The 18949-nt window shown below is 50.4% G+C and overlaps 1 protein-coding gene across 1 annotated transcript in view; it reads right to left on the reverse strand.

The window, feature by feature from the left end:
• Positions 1-16856, reverse strand: part of SEC14L5 (SEC14 like lipid binding 5) — a 42612-nt gene extending 25756 nt beyond the window's left edge. The window contains exons 1-3 of the mRNA XM_081554713.1: positions 16321-16856; positions 11004-14231; positions 10257-10371 (exon numbers count right to left, since the gene is read on the reverse strand). Coding sequence (XP_081410839.1) covers positions 10257-10319 — 63 coding nt within the window. The 5' untranslated portion in view covers positions 10320-10371; positions 11004-14231; positions 16321-16856. The remainder of the gene's footprint in view (positions 1-10256; positions 10372-11003; positions 14232-16320) is intronic.
• Positions 16857-18949: the final 2093 nt, after the last annotated feature.

Genomic DNA, 18949 nt, shown 5'->3' on the forward strand with positions numbered 1-18949 from the left:
GACTAGAGAGTGTCCCTCACTTGCCACAGCTAGAGAAAACCCACGCCCAGCACCAAAGACCCAGCGCAGCCAAAAATAAAGAATAAAATTAACCAACAACAAAAAAGGAAAGCATTTCTCCACTGAGGAAGGTACCGCTTGAACTAGAACTCGGGGATGGGGTCCAGCACCTGGTTTGAAGTCCAGCCCCACCCTCTCCCAGAGGAGAGGAAGGTCCCGTCTTTTCCCTAAGCCAGTTTCATCACCTGGAAACTGGGCACAGACCAGATTCAATATCTCATGCAGAGCCTGGCACGTAGTAGGCACCCAGGATTTTTATTCTCCAGGCAACAGGACTCAAATGGTACAGTGCAGGTTTTCAAGAACTGAAAACAACTCCCCCGCAGGCCCTTCTGAGCAGGGGAAGCCAGAGGAACTGGCCCCATCTCTGTGATGGGCAGAGGGATGCTGACTTTTATTTTTAATTATATGGAGGGAAAGGAGTGCATGTGTCAGAACTGGTCAGGCTGAGTTTGGGTTTCAGCTTCCCTGGTAGCTCAGATGATAAAGCATCTGCCTGCAATGTGGGAGACCCAGGTTCAATCCCTGGGTCGGGAAGATCCCCTGGAGAAGGGAATGGCAACCCACTCCAATACTCTTGCCTGGAAAATTCCATGGATGGAGGAGCCTGGTAGGTACGCTCCATGGGGTCACAAAGAGTCAGACACGACTGAGCAACTTCACTTTCTTTCTTTCACTTCTTTACCTTCTCATTGGGTGATGTTGGGCAAGTGATTTGCCCTCTCTGAGCCTCTGTTTGCTCATCTGTAAAATGGGCTGGTAGTAAGGATGTCATTAGATCACGTCTCAGGCGCATGGTGAGCCTCAGCTCGGCTCCTCCAGCTGTGTGCTTTCTTCCATTTAATCCTCTAAACGGCATCCTCATTTGACAAATGAGGAAACTGGAGCCCAGAGAGGCTAAGTAACTTACTCGAGGTCACACAGTGCAAAATAGCATACCTGAATTTGAATCCTAGGCTGGCCCAGCCCCTACTCCCTCAGGAACCTCTTGCTTAGCAGTTTGGAAACAGTCCAGGGGTTGCAAACTTGCAGATGGCCCAAACAGCCTCAAGAAAGGGGACCAGGGAGAGGAATGACAGGCTGTGAGCTCAGCGCACACAGCCAGCCAAGCATCACCAGCTTCCTGTCTTAACAAACTTCTTGTTGGAAGAGCCCTGTCTGGAGCCCCCAGATAATGCAGGGGCTGATCCAAGGAGGAGACGTGCCCTTGGCCACAACTCCCTTTGACTGTGAGGAGGAAGGCACTTCTGTTTCAACAATGGTGCCACCCCCACACAGTGGGGAGACCTCAGAACCTAGGGAGGCAGGGGGCCCCGAAATAAGCACTCATCCAGTGCCAGTTCTCCAGAATCCGAGGCTGTCAGCCGGAGATTCCCTGGGGTTGTGAAGGCTGGCGTTGGACACCACTGTTATGGTGACATTTACAGAGGGCTGACTGCACCACTGTGTCCTCACAACATCCTGTTGGGATGGAGACTAGTATTCCCCCATTTTACAGATGAGCAAGTTGAGGCTCGAGAATAGGCTGGGTAAACTTAGTGTATATATATACACTTAGTATATATATATATATATATATGACTGCATCAGGTCTTAGTTTCAGCGTGTGGGCTTAATTTCCCTAGGACATGTGGGATCTTAGCTCCCCAACCATGGATCAAGCCAGCTTCCCCTGCGTTGGAAGGCAGATTCTTAACCACTGAACCACCAGGGAAGTCCCAGGGCTGGGTAACCCTTGATCATGGCATTTCCTGTTTCTCCCTGTGTGCTTAGTCCTTCAGTTGTGCCTGACTCTTTGTGACCCCATGGACTATGGCCTGCCAGGTTCCTCTGTCCATGGGATTCTCCAGGCAAGAACGCTGGAGTGGGTAGCCATTTCCTACTCCAGAGGATCTCCCCTACCCAGGGATTCAACCTGGGTCTCTTGCATTTCAGACAGATTCTTTACCACCTAAGCCACCAGCAAAGTCCCATTTCTTTGGCTCGTCTCTAAAGGGGAGTGTCATGAAACCGACTAGCGAGTGCTTGGTTGTGCCAGTTTCCTTCTTTCCTGTCTCACAGCCACTGAAGGAAAGAGTCATCGGCCCTGAATCCTTAGTGCTCGTCACAATGCCTAGCACACAGTCGACACTCAGTAGACATTACACAATGAGTGAGTGAACGACAGTGTAGCTTAGCCGTGAAGGGCACGGACTTTGGGCTTGGGTCCGAAGCTCCACTCTGCTTCTGAACAGCTCTGTGACCTTGAACAAGCCTTCAAGCTCTCGGTTCCTTCCTTCCTTCATTTGTTAAAAAGGGGAATAAGAAAAGCGTTATAGCTTCCTGAGTGGACAGGGGAATAAAGAAATCCGTTTTGGTACACTGTTGTGAACAGGGTCTGGCTCATGGTTCGTTCTACGGAAGAATTTGTTCAACAAATTTAAATTTTAAAAAAGAGTGAGAGTCTATAAAATACAGAGAAACTATTTCTGCTAATCACTTGACAGCTGCTGCCTCCTCCCATGCCTCCTTCCTTCCTGCTCTTCCTCATGAAAATTCAAAGGAAGCTGGAACGCTGCTTACCCCAAACCTTCCCTAGTGGGGAAAGAATATACGCAAACCGCACCCACATATTCCAGCCCGGTACCTCACCTTTCCTTTCCTGCTGCAGGCTGGCCTCAGGCACTGAGCATGTGACCATCGCACAAAGTCCTCAGGGGACTTCCTCGTCCACCCCCAGCTTCCCCTGCAAGCCTGGAGACCCCAGGACCAACGTATCAATCCTCTCAGCGCCCCCCTACTTTTTAAAAATTGTGATATGTCTCATACCATAAAATGCACCCTTTTAAAGTGTACAGTTCAATGGATTTTATTAGAACATTCACAAAGTCATGCAGACATCACCACTGTCTAATACAGGAATGCTTCATCACCCCCAAGAGAAACCCCACACCTGGACTACCCTAGTGGTACAGTGGATAGAAGTCTGCCTGCCAGTGCACAGGACGTGGGTTTGATCCCTGGTCAGGGAAGATTTCACATGCAGTGGAGCAACCAAGCCTGTGCACCACTACTGTGCCCATGTGCTCCTATAGCCTGTGCTCCGTAACAAGAGAGTTCACCACAAAGAGTAGCTTCTGCTCACTGCAACTAGAGAAAGCCTGTGCACAGCAACAAAGACCCAGCACAACTAAAAAATAAGTTCATTAATTAAAAACAAGAAACCCTACACCCATCACAATCACTCCCTGCCCAGGCAAACACTAATCCACTTTTTTTAAAGATAATTTTTTATGTAGACTATTTCATTTTTCGAATTTGTCAGAATATTGCTCCTGTTGCACATTTTGGTTTTTTGGCCATGAGGCGTGTGGGATCTCAGATCCCCAATCAGAGATAGACCCTCACCCCCTGCACTGGAAGGAAAAGTCCTAACCACCAGACCACCAGGGAAGTCCCCTAAATCCACTTCCTGTCTCTTTGGATTTGCCTTTTCTGGACATTTCACGTGAACAGAATCATAAAATACATGATGTTTTGTATCTGGCTTCATTCACTGAGCATCAAGTTCTCGAGGTTCATCCATGTTGTAGCCTGTGTCTGTGCTTTATTCCTTTTCACAGCTGCATAATATTCCATTGTGTGGTGCTCCCAGCTCTTGGTGGAGTTGCTCAGAGTTGCTGAAGGAGCCATCAGACACCTGATGGCAGCAGTGTCATCTCAGCTGATGAAGGGAAGCAGGTATGGGAGAATCAGGGTGACATCATCCTGGAGTCTTTTGAAATGACTGCTGTATATAATCTGTAGAAACAGCTGTATCCAGATGGCCCTGTAGCTGAGCAACCTGCTGCTATTCTGGTTGAGGTCAGCTCAGGAGACAAAATGATGGAGACAAAGGGTCAGAAGGACCCTGCAGGGGGCAAGATTGGGATGTGGTGAAGTGGTGGGGACAAAGCACTGGGTTTAGAGCCTGCCCATGCTCCGTGCCAGCAGGGTGACCTCAACTTAACCTAAGACTCAGTTTCTTTAGAAAAAAAGAGGATGATGATGATAATGACAATGATATCAACTTTGTGAGGGTTGTTGAGAAGACTAAAGGGAGACATGATATGTAAGGCATGTAGCACAGTGCCAGACACATTTTTCTTAAATGAGCAACAGTAAACCAACAGAGACCTGACTTGATATTTGTACAACCGTGTTCACATCAACATTATTCACAACAGCCAAAAAGTGGAAACAACCCAAATGTCCGTTGAGGAATGAATGATTAAACAAACCATGGTCCAGCCATGGTCCCATAGGGGAATATTATGCAGCCATTAGAAAGAATGACATACTGACACAGGCTAAAACATGGATGAACCTTGAAAACATAGTGCTCAGTGAAAGAAGCCAATCAAAAAAGAACAAATACTATAAGATTACACTTATATGAGATTCCTAGAGTCATCAGATTCATTGAGACAGAAAGTAGAACCGTGTTTGCAGGGACTGGGGGAGGAGAAAATGGGGAGTTAGTATTTAATGAGAACAGAGTTTCAATTTGGGAGGATGAAAAAGTTGTGGCCGTGGATGTCGGTAATGGATGCACAACAATGTAACTGCACTTAATGCCACTGAACTGTACCCCTAAAAATGATAAATTTTGTGTAATGTATATTTTACCACAATTTTTAGGAAAAGTAAGCCATTTGATGGATGGTTTCTAGCCCTACCAGATCGAGATTTGCAATAGGGTTTCAGGTCTGTGTTTATTTGTTTATAGTCAGCATCTCTGTCTCTAGGTTGTTTCCTTCCCCACTGGATTTCCCAGTGGCCTTGTACGTACCACACCTGGGACACTGTAGACAAACAGCCAATATTTGCTGAAGGAAGGAAGGAAGGAGGGATGGAGGGAGGGAAGGAATCCTGAGTGGCTACCCCACTGCGTTCACAAGAGCAGTGCATCCACAGCTGTTGGTCAGTGCATCAGCACCCAACAAGGTGCAGGGCAGCAGTTTGGTCTGTCTGTCCCAGGTTCCCAGTCCTGAAGCTGTGGCGTGAGGCACCGTTAGTGGGGCCTGGTGGCTATTCCTTCCTGCTTCTGTCCCTTCCTCTAAGGGTGGTGCCTCCTCTTGCCTGGCCTCTCCTGCCCTGGGGGAGCACACAGCCCAGCCGCCCGGCCTCAGCACTGCTCAAAAGCCTGCTGCAGCTTCTCACCCACTCACAGGTCGAGGCGGGGCAGGGACTCTCCTGCTCTGAACATGCTCCCTGCCCATGGATTTCCGGGATCAGCTGGTACCCCTGATGGTTTGGGGAGAAACAGGGTGGTAGCGAGGCCAGCCCAGAGGGTCTTGACATTTAGCACTAGGTCAGGATGGTGATGGGAGGGAAGTGCTGTTTTAGATTTTCCAAGTGTCTCAGGAATGCACCTGGCCTTGGTCACTTCTGCTCCCCGCCCCATCCCCTGCCAACCCCCCAGCCCACTCTCTCACCTCTGGGATGAAAACCCCTCCTCTGACCCACTTTCCACACCTTCCCAAATCTCCCAACGTCCTTGAAGGGACGAACTGAGCCCTGTGGGTTCACAGAGGCCCAACTAAGCGGCATTCATTTCTTCAGAGAGACAAGTTCTGCCCCAGGGGCCTTGGCACAGAGGGGCAGGCAGGCTGCCTCTCTCCACCCCTCACCGCAAAGTGTGGCTGACTTACAAGACCTCTGGCTGCTGACCGATGGGACCTGCTCCGTGTTCCCACGTGCATGCATGCTCAGTCACGTCAGTCGTGTCCCACTCTTTGCAACCCTATGGACCATAGCTCTCCAGGCTCCTCTGTCCATGGGATTCTCCAGGCAAGAATATTGTACTGGGTTGCCATGTCCTCCCCCAGGGGATCTTCCTGACCCAGGGATCAAAGCCACGTCTCCTGTGGTTCCTGCATTGCAGGTGAATTCTTTACCGCTGAGCCACCAGGAAAGCCCCTGTGTGTTCCCACAATGCCCTATTCTTTCTTCCCCGCTACAAATCCTGCTACATGGTATTGCCTGGAATGACCCTCTCTCTCTCATACACACACACATACACACACACATACACACACACACACACTGCAAGCTCTATGAGGGCAGGAAGGGATCATGTCAGGAGAATCAAGTCAAGAAAATGAGAATAAGATGGACAAGGTCTCCGTTTTTCTGAAGCCTGATGAAAAAGACCCATATAAACAAACAAGCAAATTCCATGTAAACAAGTAGGCAAGCCAATTAACAGAATAATGATGCATTTCAGAAAAAGTGCTAAGAATGACACTGTTTTGTAGCCCTGGCACCTGGTATGATGCTTGGCATACTGTGGAAACTCAATAAATATTTGTGGAATGAATTCATGTGTGAATTAATGCACGCATTCACAAATGAATGAGGGCCGAAAGCTGACCTCAGGACCCCCTGAAATCAGAAGATGACTTTGCAGTGTATCAGCTCCATTCTCCCAGCCCCAGTAGGAGCTGGTCAGGGCCCTGGAAGCAATCCAGGGTGGAAAATGTTGCTTCCCTTAATCTGTTAGCAACGGGATCAGATGACAGGCTCCAGGGAACTAATTTAAACACATTTAAATAAGGCCCCTGCTGCTTTATTAAAACTACATCCCTAACAATGATTCCAACTGCAACTGTCATTGACCTGGGCTGCAAGGATCTACCTTCAGAAGCTACTCCTTATTAACCCATTTGCTAAATTACAAGCTGTTTATCAATATGAAAGTCCAGGTCTTTAAATATTTTAACACAATTGCTGCCGACAGCCCTCACCTCTATAACCATTCCTCCTCAGGATCAGCCAGCCTATTGCCCAGGAAATTCTACTCCATGCCATCTTCCTTCTTAAGGTTTGCAGAATCTGAGATGACCTGAAGCCACAGCGCTTTGAACCCCACAGTGACCCCTGGGCAGTGGACAGACAAGAGGCATGCAGGTCACTTCTGAAGCTGCCTCAGCCATGGGTGCACAGACGTTTACTGAACATCAGAGTCAGAATCTGCAGTGTCTGACTGTGTGCCCAGACTATGGGGTCATGCACGCATGCATGCTAAATCACCTCAGTCGTGTCAGACTCTGGGCAACTCTACAGACTGCAGCCCACCAGGCTCCTCTGTCCATGGGATTCTCCAGGTCAAGAATACTGGGGTGGGTTGCCGTGCCCTCCTCCAGGGGGTTTTCCGAACCCAGGGATCGAACCCGGGTCTCTTATGTCTCCTGCATTGGCAGGCGGGTTCTTTACCACTAGTGCCACCTGGGAAGCCCCTCTGAGGAGCAGGGGACTTCATTACTTTCATTTCACAGCTGAGAACCCAGAGCCAGGGGCCAGCCTGGAGAATCTGACTCGTAACCTCCACCCATTCAGGAGAAGAGCCCAGAGGAGCTGGAAATCATTTACTACCGGCTATAGGCTGACCAGAGAGTGACCGTCAGAGCGCAGGTAACCAGAGTCCACCGTCCAAACCACAGTCTTGGTGTCCATACCAAGATCTCCACAAAGACCCTGCCCCACCTCCAGGGACCCCATATTCAAAGGCACAAGGGCTTCCACCAGCCTTGGATACTAGCTGCCTCCATTGTCTTAACTGTTTTCCTTGGTTTACCGAGAGAATACAAGCTCATTGTTCTGAACCCAATAATACAGAATGCTATCAAGAAAGGAAAAAGCAAAGGTCCCTGGAATTCCATGCTTCAGAAACAGAATTCACATCAAGGAATTTGGCCCAAATGGGAGAGAGACACCCATTCATTGAATTAGTTACATTTTTGAAATGGAAGAGAAAAATAATTTTAAAATAAATTAACGCTGGGTCTAGAAAGGCTACCTTAGTATTATTATTCTATAACCAATTCCATAAACACAGTTTTGGTGTTATGGTGGAATTTCTGCAAAGGGATGTTTTGATTCTCAAGTCAGTTTTGTTAAACAGAAAAACCAAAAGGCCAGCTCATCTGGTCACTCGGATGTGGTCAAAATAGCCGAGTTCATCCGAAACTTCCTCTGCATCTGACCCAAACTGAGGCCAAGTGTTTAGCTGAGAAACAAAGACCGACATTAAGTGCAGAAAACCCCTTTTGTGCCCACACAGCGAGCAGTTATGTTGAGTTATGCAGCTATTTTGGGGACAATGATGTTTTGTAAACAGTTGGCAAAGTGGCTTTGTCTAACGTTGGGGTAGTTTGGGGCCATTTTGCCGAACAAGGACTGTCTGGAGATAAGGTAACACAGTATTTGAAAAAATACACCTGACAAATTGGCACAATACAGGTGATACACATCTTAAAACGCCTATTTCCTGTTGTGCCCACGAGTATTTATCCATCAGCACCTAAAGATTATTAACAGCTACGGGAGTAAACTGAATCCTTCAGCCTGCACATATGGAACTCAAAGCTGATGAAATATGCTTCACGCATTCCACTAGTCTTTTTTTTTTTTTGGCTGCACTGGATGTTAGTTGTGGCATGTGGGATCTTGGTTGCCGGGATCTTAGTTGTGGCATGTGGGATATAGTTCCCCAACCAAGGATTGAACCCAGGCCCCCTGCATTAGAAGCGCCGAGTTTTAACCACTGGCTCACCAGAGAAGTCCTCCAATAGGCCAATTAACACAATCTTAAGTGCTGCATTAATGGGCATTTTTATTTTAAAATGCAATGATCGTGATTTTTTTTTTTGAGAATCCTAAACATACTAAGGGTGGCTCAGTGGGAAAGAATCAGCCTGCCAATGCAGCAGACACAGATTCCATCCCTGGGTCAAGAAAATCCCCTAAAGAACGCAATGGCAACCCACTTCAGTATTCTGGCTTGGAAAATCCCATGGACGGAGAAGCCTGGCAGGCTAGTCCATAGGATTACAGAAAAGTTGGACACAACTTAGTGACTACAACAACAGCAACAAGAGTCCTCAATTTAGAGACGGACAGTGTATGCTCAGAGAGGTTAAGTAACTTGCCCAAGGTCACCCAGCTTGTCGATAAAACCCCAGGCTTGCTCCTGCTACCTTCCTGACCTGGCATCATCCACACAGCATGATTACTCTAATGATGCTTTTTAATCTTTTAGGTGACTATAAACATATATGTAGGTAGATTCACAGAAGAGATGTGGGGAGGACACACACAGAGCCTCTATCCAACAATGTAAGTCGTTGGATAGAAGGCTGGGATTAAGCAACCAAGAGTGGAGTGAAGAGGATGGGGGTGGATTCTGGTGTTTCTTACACTTTCACTATCATCACTGATAACACCATGTAGTGTAATAACAGGAACAGCCGCATTTAGTGCGCACCTACTATGTGCCAGGCACTGAGCCAGAGGCACCAGGAACTCTTTCATTGACTCTTCATCACAACCCCAGAACATTGCCCCTGTTCTGTGGAGTAGGGAAGCTCCAAGAGACAGAGGGATGGCGTCAAGAAGGAAACCCACAGCAGCCCAACCCCAGCACCTGCCCCAGGGGCTCAGACCGCTGATCCAGGAGGCCGAGGGTGCAGAAGCCAATTCTATGTCACATAGCTCTTCTGAATCCCAATAAACAACTGCTCCCAGACCCTTCCTGCCCACATGTGACCCCTCTCCCCCTGGTCTCAGCTTTCTGGAAGGGGAGGGGAAGGGGTGTGAGAGCAGAGGGAGGACATGGAGGGTGTTGTGGTTAAACTCAAGGCTCTGGAGTCCCCCCTGTGTGGATCCCAGCCCATCTCCACCTCTTCCCACCACTGAACCTAAGACCATCCTTGTCCAAGCATCAGTTTAATGGAGTAAAATGAAAATAATAAGAGCTATTGGGAATTAAACCAAACAACGTATGTAAAGACTTAGCAAACCCTCCACAAATGGCTGCTGTCATCATCTTCACTGTATATGTTCCATTATTATTATTATTATTATCAGTACACAAAATGACAGCAGCAGTTTGGCCCCTGATACCCTTTTTTCTGCCAAAGGAGACTGAGATAACAGATAAGCTTCAACAAGGAAAAGAAAGACCTTGTGTCTTGCTCAGTGCGCAAGGGTCCTAGAAGTTGTGGCAAACGATGGGATGGCAGAGGGGTCCAGGTGGCTGGACCCATCCGGTCAGCGGAGTAGCTCATTAATTCCTTCTGATCTAGGGGTTTGAGGGTTTCCTTCTCCTTCCCATCATGGCTGACCTCTTGGGCCCCTCTGTCACACAAGGGGCCCCGGGGTCAGGGGTCACTCACCACCATGACCAGCTCGAATGGGTGCTTGTAGACACGGACGGGAGACTGGTACTTCTGCACCATGTTCTCGAAGGACCAGCAGCGGGAGCCAGCCAGGCAGGAGTGGGTGCTGAGCCTGGGTGAGGACGACTGGTGAGGGAGCAGCTCCCTCCAGTTGAAGCAGGAACCCCGGCCTCAGCTCCCCCTGGCCAGGGGCAGGCCCACCACCCCTCTGGGCCCACCCACACATCTCCCCAGCTCTCAAAGCAAGGGGGCCAATGTGAGCCCCAGGTTACTTCCAGCCAGACCCCCAACACTGGCCCTGCCCATTACCCAATGCCCCAGACCACACTCGATCCTCAGGAGCAATCAGTACCCTCCAAACTTTCCTCCATTCTCGTCGCTCCATGCTGGTGGCCCCGGTAAACACCTATAAAGCCACCCAGCTGGAAACATCCCCACTATTCATTCGCCCACGCACCCCACAAGAATCATTGCACTTGCGCTCCCATTTTCCTCCAAGATCCCCTAACATACACACACAGTCTTCACCAGATTTCGCACGCACTGTCTTTGCCACACAAGCACACACATGCACGGCTCCCCTCCCACACGAGAGAGCCCTTGCACACGAACTCAACTTTGCATGCACACCCAGCTCCACACGCACAGTTCCCTAGATGTGCACAGACGTTCACACACACGCACACACACAGATGCAAACGCACGCACGCATGCACACCCAAGCTCCCCAAAAGCCCAACTCACCCTCGCCCTCGGAGTCTCCGGGGACGCAGACTTGGAGCTGAGCGAAGCTGAGCCCGCCTGAGTCCTCCGCGGTCGCCTGGCTCAGAGCGCAGCGCCTAGGGCGGGGCGCAACCGCGATCGCCGGACCCTTAAGTCCGAGCCAGCGATCGCTGAGCCCAGGCCGTCGGGTCTTGCACACCCTGCACCCTCCGAGTTGGTGTGGGAGGGGCCTGCTGGGCGGGAGCGCTCCAGGACCCAGGACAGCGAAGATCCTGGCCTGGCCTGGCTCCACCCCCGCCCCACCTCCTCGACTCACTCCCGGCCCCGCCCAGATTTAACCTCCGGACAGGCCCCGCCCCAAACTGGCTCCACCCAGTCTTAGCTCCTCCCCTCATTTTACACATCTTTCTTTAACCACGCCTCCACCTCGGCCCTGCCTCCAGACTGGCCACGCCTCATGCAGGCCCAGCCTCCACCGGGTCCCGCCCCTAAAGCACCCAGCCTCTAGGGTGGCTCAGCCCCCGGAAGACCTCGCCCCAAGGCTCTAACCCCAGTCTCGCTCTGCCCTCAATCTAACCCTTGCACCTCCCAGCCGGCTTGCCCCAGTTCAGTTCACATTTGGCCACTTCCCTAACGGGTCAACCCCCTCCTCCTGGGCTCGGAGTCCAGTCCCTCCACTGGCCATACCTCACAGCCCTGCTGACCCCGCTGGGAATCTTTCATTCACTTTGCCCGCTTTACAGAGCGCCTGCTGAGTGTCAGGACTTGCCAGGCGCTGGAGAATTCTCAGTAAACAAAACAGGTAAAAAATCCTTGCCCTCGTGGAGTTTACCTCTCAGTGAGGGAGTGTGTGCGTGTGCATGCTAAGTCGCTTCAGTCGTGTCCAACTCTGCACTCCAAGCGCTGTAGCCCACCAGGCTCCTCTGTCCATGGGATTCTCCAGGCAAGAATACTGGAGTGGATTGCCGTTTTTCCTCCTTCAGGGGATCTTCCTGACCCACGGATCGAACCTGCGTCTCTTATATCTCCTGCATTGGCAGGCGGGTTCTTTTCTGCTACCGCCACCTGAGAGGGAGAGAGACATTAAATAAGTAAGACAAATACAATACCATGTGAGATGGGGGAAATGCCAATGTGAAAAAAATAACCAGGGAAGGGATTCAAGAAGCCAGCAGAGTGAGGGTACAATTTAAAACACGGTGGACTGGTAGAGTGACGTTTCCGCCATCATTCATTCTCATTTTAGCTTACAGGCAAACCCTTCCTGCCCTTGCAGGGTCCAGGAGACCCCGCATCCCTTCCATAGCGCCCCCCTTCCTTCTCCCTCTCTTTTTGGAGGAGCCAAGAAGCTGGCTCTGGACAGCCTTGTCATCCATGTATCCATTCATTTGACATTTACTGAGCACCTACTATGTGCCAGCACTGTGTGACTTCATCCATTTGCAAGAGGGAATCGGACAGGCTCTCCTGCTCTTGTGTGACCCACAGTCCTGGGCAGGGAGAGGGTGTACTGGGAGACAGTGCTCTATTTAGCAAATGTATTGTTACCTTTTCTGATAACCAGCCCCTGGCTTCCTTCCTAGCGTGTGTCACACTCTTTAATCATCTTATTTACTTATTCATTTTATCTCTTTGTAGCTCTGACCCAGGAGACTGTAAGCTCCACAAGAGCGGAGACCTTATCTGTGTTATTCATGTGCCCAGCATCCACAGAATCTTACTGGGGACCTGCACACTGGTGCCCAGTGCGTTTTCTTGATTAGGGTTATCAAGGATGGTGAAGCTGAAGCTCCAACCCTTTGACCACCTGATGCAAAGAGCCAACTCATTAGAAAAGACCCTGATGCTAGGAAAGATTGAAGGCAGGAGGAGAAGGGGATGACAGAGGATGCGATGATTGGATGGCATCACCGACACGATGGACATGAATTTGAGCCAGCTCCAGGAGATGGTGAAGGACGAGGAATCCTAGTGGGCTGCACTCCATGGGGTTGCAAAGAGTGGGACACGACTGAGCGACTGAACAACAATCAAGAATGGAAAAGGAGCGCTCCAGGTCTCATGCTTGCCACAAGATGGCAGCACAGTCCGTGGCTCCTGGAGTTGCCACGAAAGGGAACGGTCGGGGGTGGGGGTAGGGTTGGGGAGATGGGAGCCCAGAGGTGCATCGCGGTATCCAGGGCTCATCAGGGAACCCCCCACGCTCCTCCTGGGCGTCTTGCAGGGCACATAGTGAGCATTCACTCTGTTGGCTGTAGTTACAGCACGATAGCCGTTAGCTGGCACAAGGTAAGCACAGATTGGGATGCTAACACCTGGAGGGATAAGGCGGAGCGATCGATTCCAAACTCTCCAGCTCCGAAGACCGCCCCGCACTCCCCAGCAGGGCGAAGGCTGAAATGCAGATTCCCGGGCACCGCCGAAAGAGCCTAGAAATTTGCTTGTTTAACAAACTCTCCAAGTGGTTCTTCAAAGTGGACACGCCTGGCGGTGCTGGAGGTCATTCCCTGCGCTGGGGGATTCCAGGAAGCTCAGAGGAAATGCGGCCCTGAGGAGGGGGCTGAGGCACACATCAGTGGAGGAGGTCGGCTCTCAAGAGCGCTTCCCAGATTGGTGCGTACTCACTGCTTCCAGTACCGTGTTCTGCCCAGACGGAATCTTCCGGGTCACCGCCACGCGTGTCTCCTTTGCCACAGAAGGTGCCGGCTTGGGGGAGCAGGAGCGGGCGTGAGAGATGCAAGGAGTGGGAGCAAGAGAAGCCGCGAGGAGCAGAGGAGAGGCCTTGAGACTGCGGGAAGGCTCCGGGACTCCTGGCTACAGTCAGCGCCGCCCCTGTCCACAACCCGTGAGGACGCCACTGGGGGGAGGGGGTTGGAGGGAAAGGGGTGCGACAGCTGCGTGCACACAGGAGCTCAGAGTGGAAAATGGGGCCCAGAGGGGAGGGAGAGCCTAACTCCCCCCTCCTCCAGCCAAGGCAAAGGAATCAGTAACAGCACCACCTGCCAAGTGCTTCTATTACAGCACTGTTTTTCTATCAGTCATCCTTACTGTTTCTTGAGCACTTACTTGGCACAGTGCTGTATACCAGGCAAGGGGCTTCCCTGGTGGCTCAGCGGTTAAGAATCCGCCTGCAATGCCGGAGACACAGGTTCCATCCCTGGGTTGAGAAGATCCCCTGGAGGAGGGCATGGCAATCCGCTCCAGTATTCTTGCCAGGAAAAAATCCCACGGAGAGAGGAGCCTGGCAGGCTACAGTCCAAGGGGATCGCAAAGAGTCAGATAAGACTGAAGAGACTTAGGATGCATGCAGGCACATACTAGGCATGGTTCTAGGGCTTTACAAACATTCAAACGCTTAATCCTCAAAAATAGCCCCTGTAGTGATGAAAACGTTTTGGCACTCCACAGAGGTGGTGGTTGCACAACACCATGAATGCTCTGAATGCTACTGAATTGTACACATTGAAATGGTTCATTTTATGTTTTATAACTACACCTGCCCTGAATATTCATTGAAAGGACTGAGACTGAAGCTCCAATACTTTGGCCACCTGATGCGAAGAGTCGATTCATTAGAAAAGACCCTGATGTTGGGAAAGATTGAGGGTAGAAGGAGAAGAGGGTGGCAGAGGATGAGATGGTCGGATAGCCTCACTGACTCAATGGACATGAATTTGAGCAAACTCCAGGAGATAGTGGAGGACAGAGGAGCCCAGAGTGCTTCAATCCATGGAGTCACATGGAGCTACTGAACAACAACAACCAACTATACCTCAATTAAAACAAACAGCCTTTTCAGGTCAAAACTGTTAATCCTCATTTTAAAGACAAGGAAACTAAGGCACAGAAAGGTTGAGTAACTTGCCCTAGGTCATACAGCTAGTAAGGAAGTCAAACCCAGGACTTCTTCCCCCAGAGCTGCAGTGGAGGAACCCAAAAGATGTGATTTTCCCAGCCTGAGCTTCAGAGATATCCAGGCATCCTGGTCAGGACCGAAGAGGTGCCAAAATGATGGGCTGATCCAATGGGAACACTGGGGCATGAAGTCAGTCCCAGTGACAGGACCTTCAGCCTCCACCTGCCGCTTCCTACTGGCCCTGTGAGAATGATCGAGCCACAGCTGCCTATTGTGGTGGTGGGTTTTGAAGACTCCAGGAACCACCTCACATCTTTGAATATCTCCCTGCAGTTGAGCACGCGTGCGCGCGTTTGTTTGTGTGTGAGAGAGAGAGAGAGAGAGAGAGAGATAAGTTACACATAATGGGACTTCCATGATGGTTCAGTGACCAAGACTCTGCAATTCCATTGCAGGGCTCAAGGTTCAACCCCTTGTCAGGGAACAGAGATCCCACATGCCACAGCCAAAAAAAAAAATAATAATAACATGAAAATTACAAGTTTTAGCCATTTTCTTTCTTTCTCTCTCTTTTTTTTTCCTTTGCTGACAAAGCCAGAGACTTTATTGGGAAGTGGCACCCAGGTGGAGAACAGGAGAACTAAGTTATTTTCAAGTGTACAATTCACTGGCTTTTCGTGTATTCACAAGGCTGTGCATCCATCACCACTATCTAGTTTCGGAACATTTTTATCACCGCAAAAGAAAACTGGTACCCATCAAAGCAGTCACTCCTTCCTACACCCCTTCCCCCAGTCCTGGCAATCCTCAGTCTGCTTTCTGCATCACATCTCATTTGTCCTGGGGCTGCTTCTAATCCTGTTCCTTATTCCTCCTCCCCAGAGCTCAGAGACCTCCCAGACTGGGGAACCTCCAAGGCCATCAGGGTCATTGGCAAGGGTGGTCATGTACGGATGTGCAGGTTGTAGCCTGCACAACCCCGTGTGGTTGTCCTGGTCACTGGGCAGCTTCAATGGAGCAGGAGTCGCAGGAGGGAAGCGAGGGGAGGGGAACCTGACCTAGAGGGATGCAGAGCCAGACCCTATCCACCTCAACCCCCAGCCCACCCCCAAGTCCAGTCACTTCCACGCAAACACTCTGGGATTCCAACAGTCATTGAATGTGGAGTCGGGGTCCAAAGGTGAGCAAGAGAGCCCAGGAGCTCTCAGCGAGGAGGAGAGGAAGCGGAGGGAAGGTAGGATGACCTAGCAGAGTCACAGGGCCCTTGAGAGGGGGAGGGGTAGCAGGGTGCTGAGTGGCATCCAGACAGGCCTGTGTGCAAGTTCTGGCCCTGCCACCTTCCAGTGTTCCCGCCTTTAAAATGGGGATAATGTGGAAGCGTTTTGGCCTTCAAAAAGGAAGGCCATGGGTGAACCTTGAAGACATTATGATCAGTGGAAGAAGCCAGACAGAGAAGGACAAATACTGCATGATCCTACTTACATGTCATCAGGTTCACAGGCACAGAACGTAGAGGGGTGCCTGCCAGAGGCAGGGGGAGGCAGGGGAGGGGGAGGGGAGTTAATGTTTAATGGGTGCAGAGTTTCAGTTTTGCAAGATGAGAAATTCGAGGAAGTTGTGGAGGTAGATAGTGGTGACGGTTGCACAACAGTGTTGAATGCACTTGATGCCACTGAACTTGTACTTAAAAATGGTTAAGGGACTTCCTTGGAGATCTAAGACTTCACCTTCCAGGGCAGGGGATGTGAGTTCAGTCCCTGGTCAGGGAGCTCGAATCCCATGTGCCTAGTGGCCAAAAAGCCAAATCATAAAACAGAAGCAGTATTGTAACAAATTCAATAAAGACTTTCAAAATAAAAATGGGGCTTCCCTGGTGGCTCCATGGTAAAGAATCCTCCGGCCAGTGCAGGAGATGTGGGTTCAATCCCTGATCCATGAAGATCCCACATGCCTCAGAGCAACTAAGCCCATATACCATAACTATTGAGCCTGAGCTCTAGAGCCCATGAGTTGCAACTACTGAAGCCCTTGTGCCCTAGAGCCCGTGCTCAGCAACAAGAAACCATCACAATGAGAAGCCCACATCCCACAATTAGGGAGTAACTTCTGCTCACTGCAACTAGAGAAAAGCCCGCTCAGCAATGAAGACCCAGCACAGCCAAAAATAAGAAATAAATTAAAAAAAAATTTTTAAGACTTTAAAAATGGTCCACATTAAAAAAAAAAACACCTCTAAAAACATGATTAAAACGGTAAATTTCATGCTATGTGTATTTGATCACAATAATAAAAAAAAATCACATTGGAGAAGTCAATAAAACAAAATAGTGGTAAACAGTGCCAGCTTGGAGAGAGGGTCCATTTCCCACGAGACTCTGTTGAGAGGTTGGCGTTGAGATGGAAGGGGAAGGAGACATCCACTCCCCAGCCCCCTTTCTCTCCCACCTCCGTCATGACCTTCCTTTGGCCTAAAGTCATCTGGATGGTAGGGTAGACAAAATCCCCTGTGGGTCAGGGAAGAAGGGCCCCCGTGTGTGAATTCCCCATGGCAGCTGTGATGGATCAGCACACTCTTAGTGGCTTTAAAAAACAACACAAGTGGGGACATCCCTGGTGGTCCAGTGGTGAAGAATCCAGATCCCACATGCATCAGGGCAGCTAAACCCATCAGCTCCCAATGCAGGGGGCCCCCGGGTTCGATCCCTGGTCAGGGAACAAGATCTCACATGCTGCAACTAAGACCTGACACAGCCAAATATATCAGTAAATATTAAATAAACACAAATGTATTATCTTACCATTCTGGAAGCCGGAAGCTGAAATCAGTTGCCCTGAGCTACAGTCAAGGTGTTGACCACCTTAGTGCCTTCTGGACGGTCTGAGAGGAGAATCCGTTTCCTTGCCTTTTCCAGCTTCTGGAGCCCATGTTCCTTGGCTGGGGGCCACTTCTTCTTCAAACCTCTTCGTTCCCATCTCTGCCTCAGTCGAGCGTCCCATGGCCTTCTCTTCAGGCATGTCTCTGTCTCCAGCCTCCCTCTGCCCGTCTCTCATAAAGACATCTGTCTTTGGATGCAGTGCATGTGGGCTGTTGCCTCAGTCATGTCTGACTCTCTGTGACCCTATGGACCTTAGCCACCCCCCCAGGCTCCTCTGTCCATGGGATTCTCCAGACAAGAACACTGGAGTGGGTTGCCATTCCCTCCTCCAGGGGGTCTTCCCGACCCAGGGATCGAACCCACGTCCCTTATGTCTCCTTCATTGGCAGGTGGGTTCTTTACCACTAGCGCCACCTGGTAAGCCCCACTGGATGCAGTGAAAGTGAAGTCGCTCACTTGTGCCCGACTCTTTGTGATCCCATGGACTGTAGCCTACCACATTCCTGAGTCCATGGGATTTTGCACTGAAAGTGAAAGTGGAAATGAAGTCGCTCAGTCATGTCTGACTCTTTGCAACCCCATGGACTGTAGCCTACCACGTTCCTCCATCCATGGGATTTTCCAGGCAAGAGTACTGGAGTGGGTTGCCATTTCCCACCCTAAATCCAGAATGATCTCCTCTTGAGATCCTTAATTTAATTATATCTGTAAAGACCCTTTTCTCAAATGAGCTCATGTTACCAGGTTGCAGTGGGGTAGGACTTGGGCTTGTCTTCTCTGGGGGGGCCACCATCAGCCCACTGCAGGACCCCACCCTGGGTCGATGTGCTGCCCTTGGCATGCTCTCCACCCACTTCCCTGCTTCTGTGCCCCAGGGTTCCTTCCAAAAGCAAAGTCCCTGAATCCAAGCTCTGCTTTCAGGGGGACCTGGGTGAGGATGTTCAGCAGATCAGATGTGACCTCTGACACCTCATCAGAGGAGGGGTATAGGGACTGGCTTAGGGAGGGTAGGACTACAATACAGGCAGTCAGAGGTCTAGGAGGGATGAGGGAGGCTGGCCCCTTGATCCTGGAGCCCACACTCAAATGCTAGATCAGCTCAGGTCATGATTCTGCCCACCACGCTGGGTCAGACTAAGGGGCTAGGGATGAACAGCCCTGGGTATGGAAAGCTAAGCTTGACCTCTTCAACAGACCCCAAGGGACCCCCAGCTCCATCCTGGAGGCCTACCTGC

The sequence above is a fragment of the Giraffa tippelskirchi genome, chromosome 13 (genome assembly GCF_054371585.1).
Source record: "Giraffa tippelskirchi isolate mGirTip1 chromosome 13, T2T-mGirTip1v1.2.pri, whole genome shotgun sequence".
Lineage (NCBI taxonomy): Eukaryota > Metazoa > Chordata > Mammalia > Artiodactyla > Giraffidae > Giraffa > Giraffa tippelskirchi.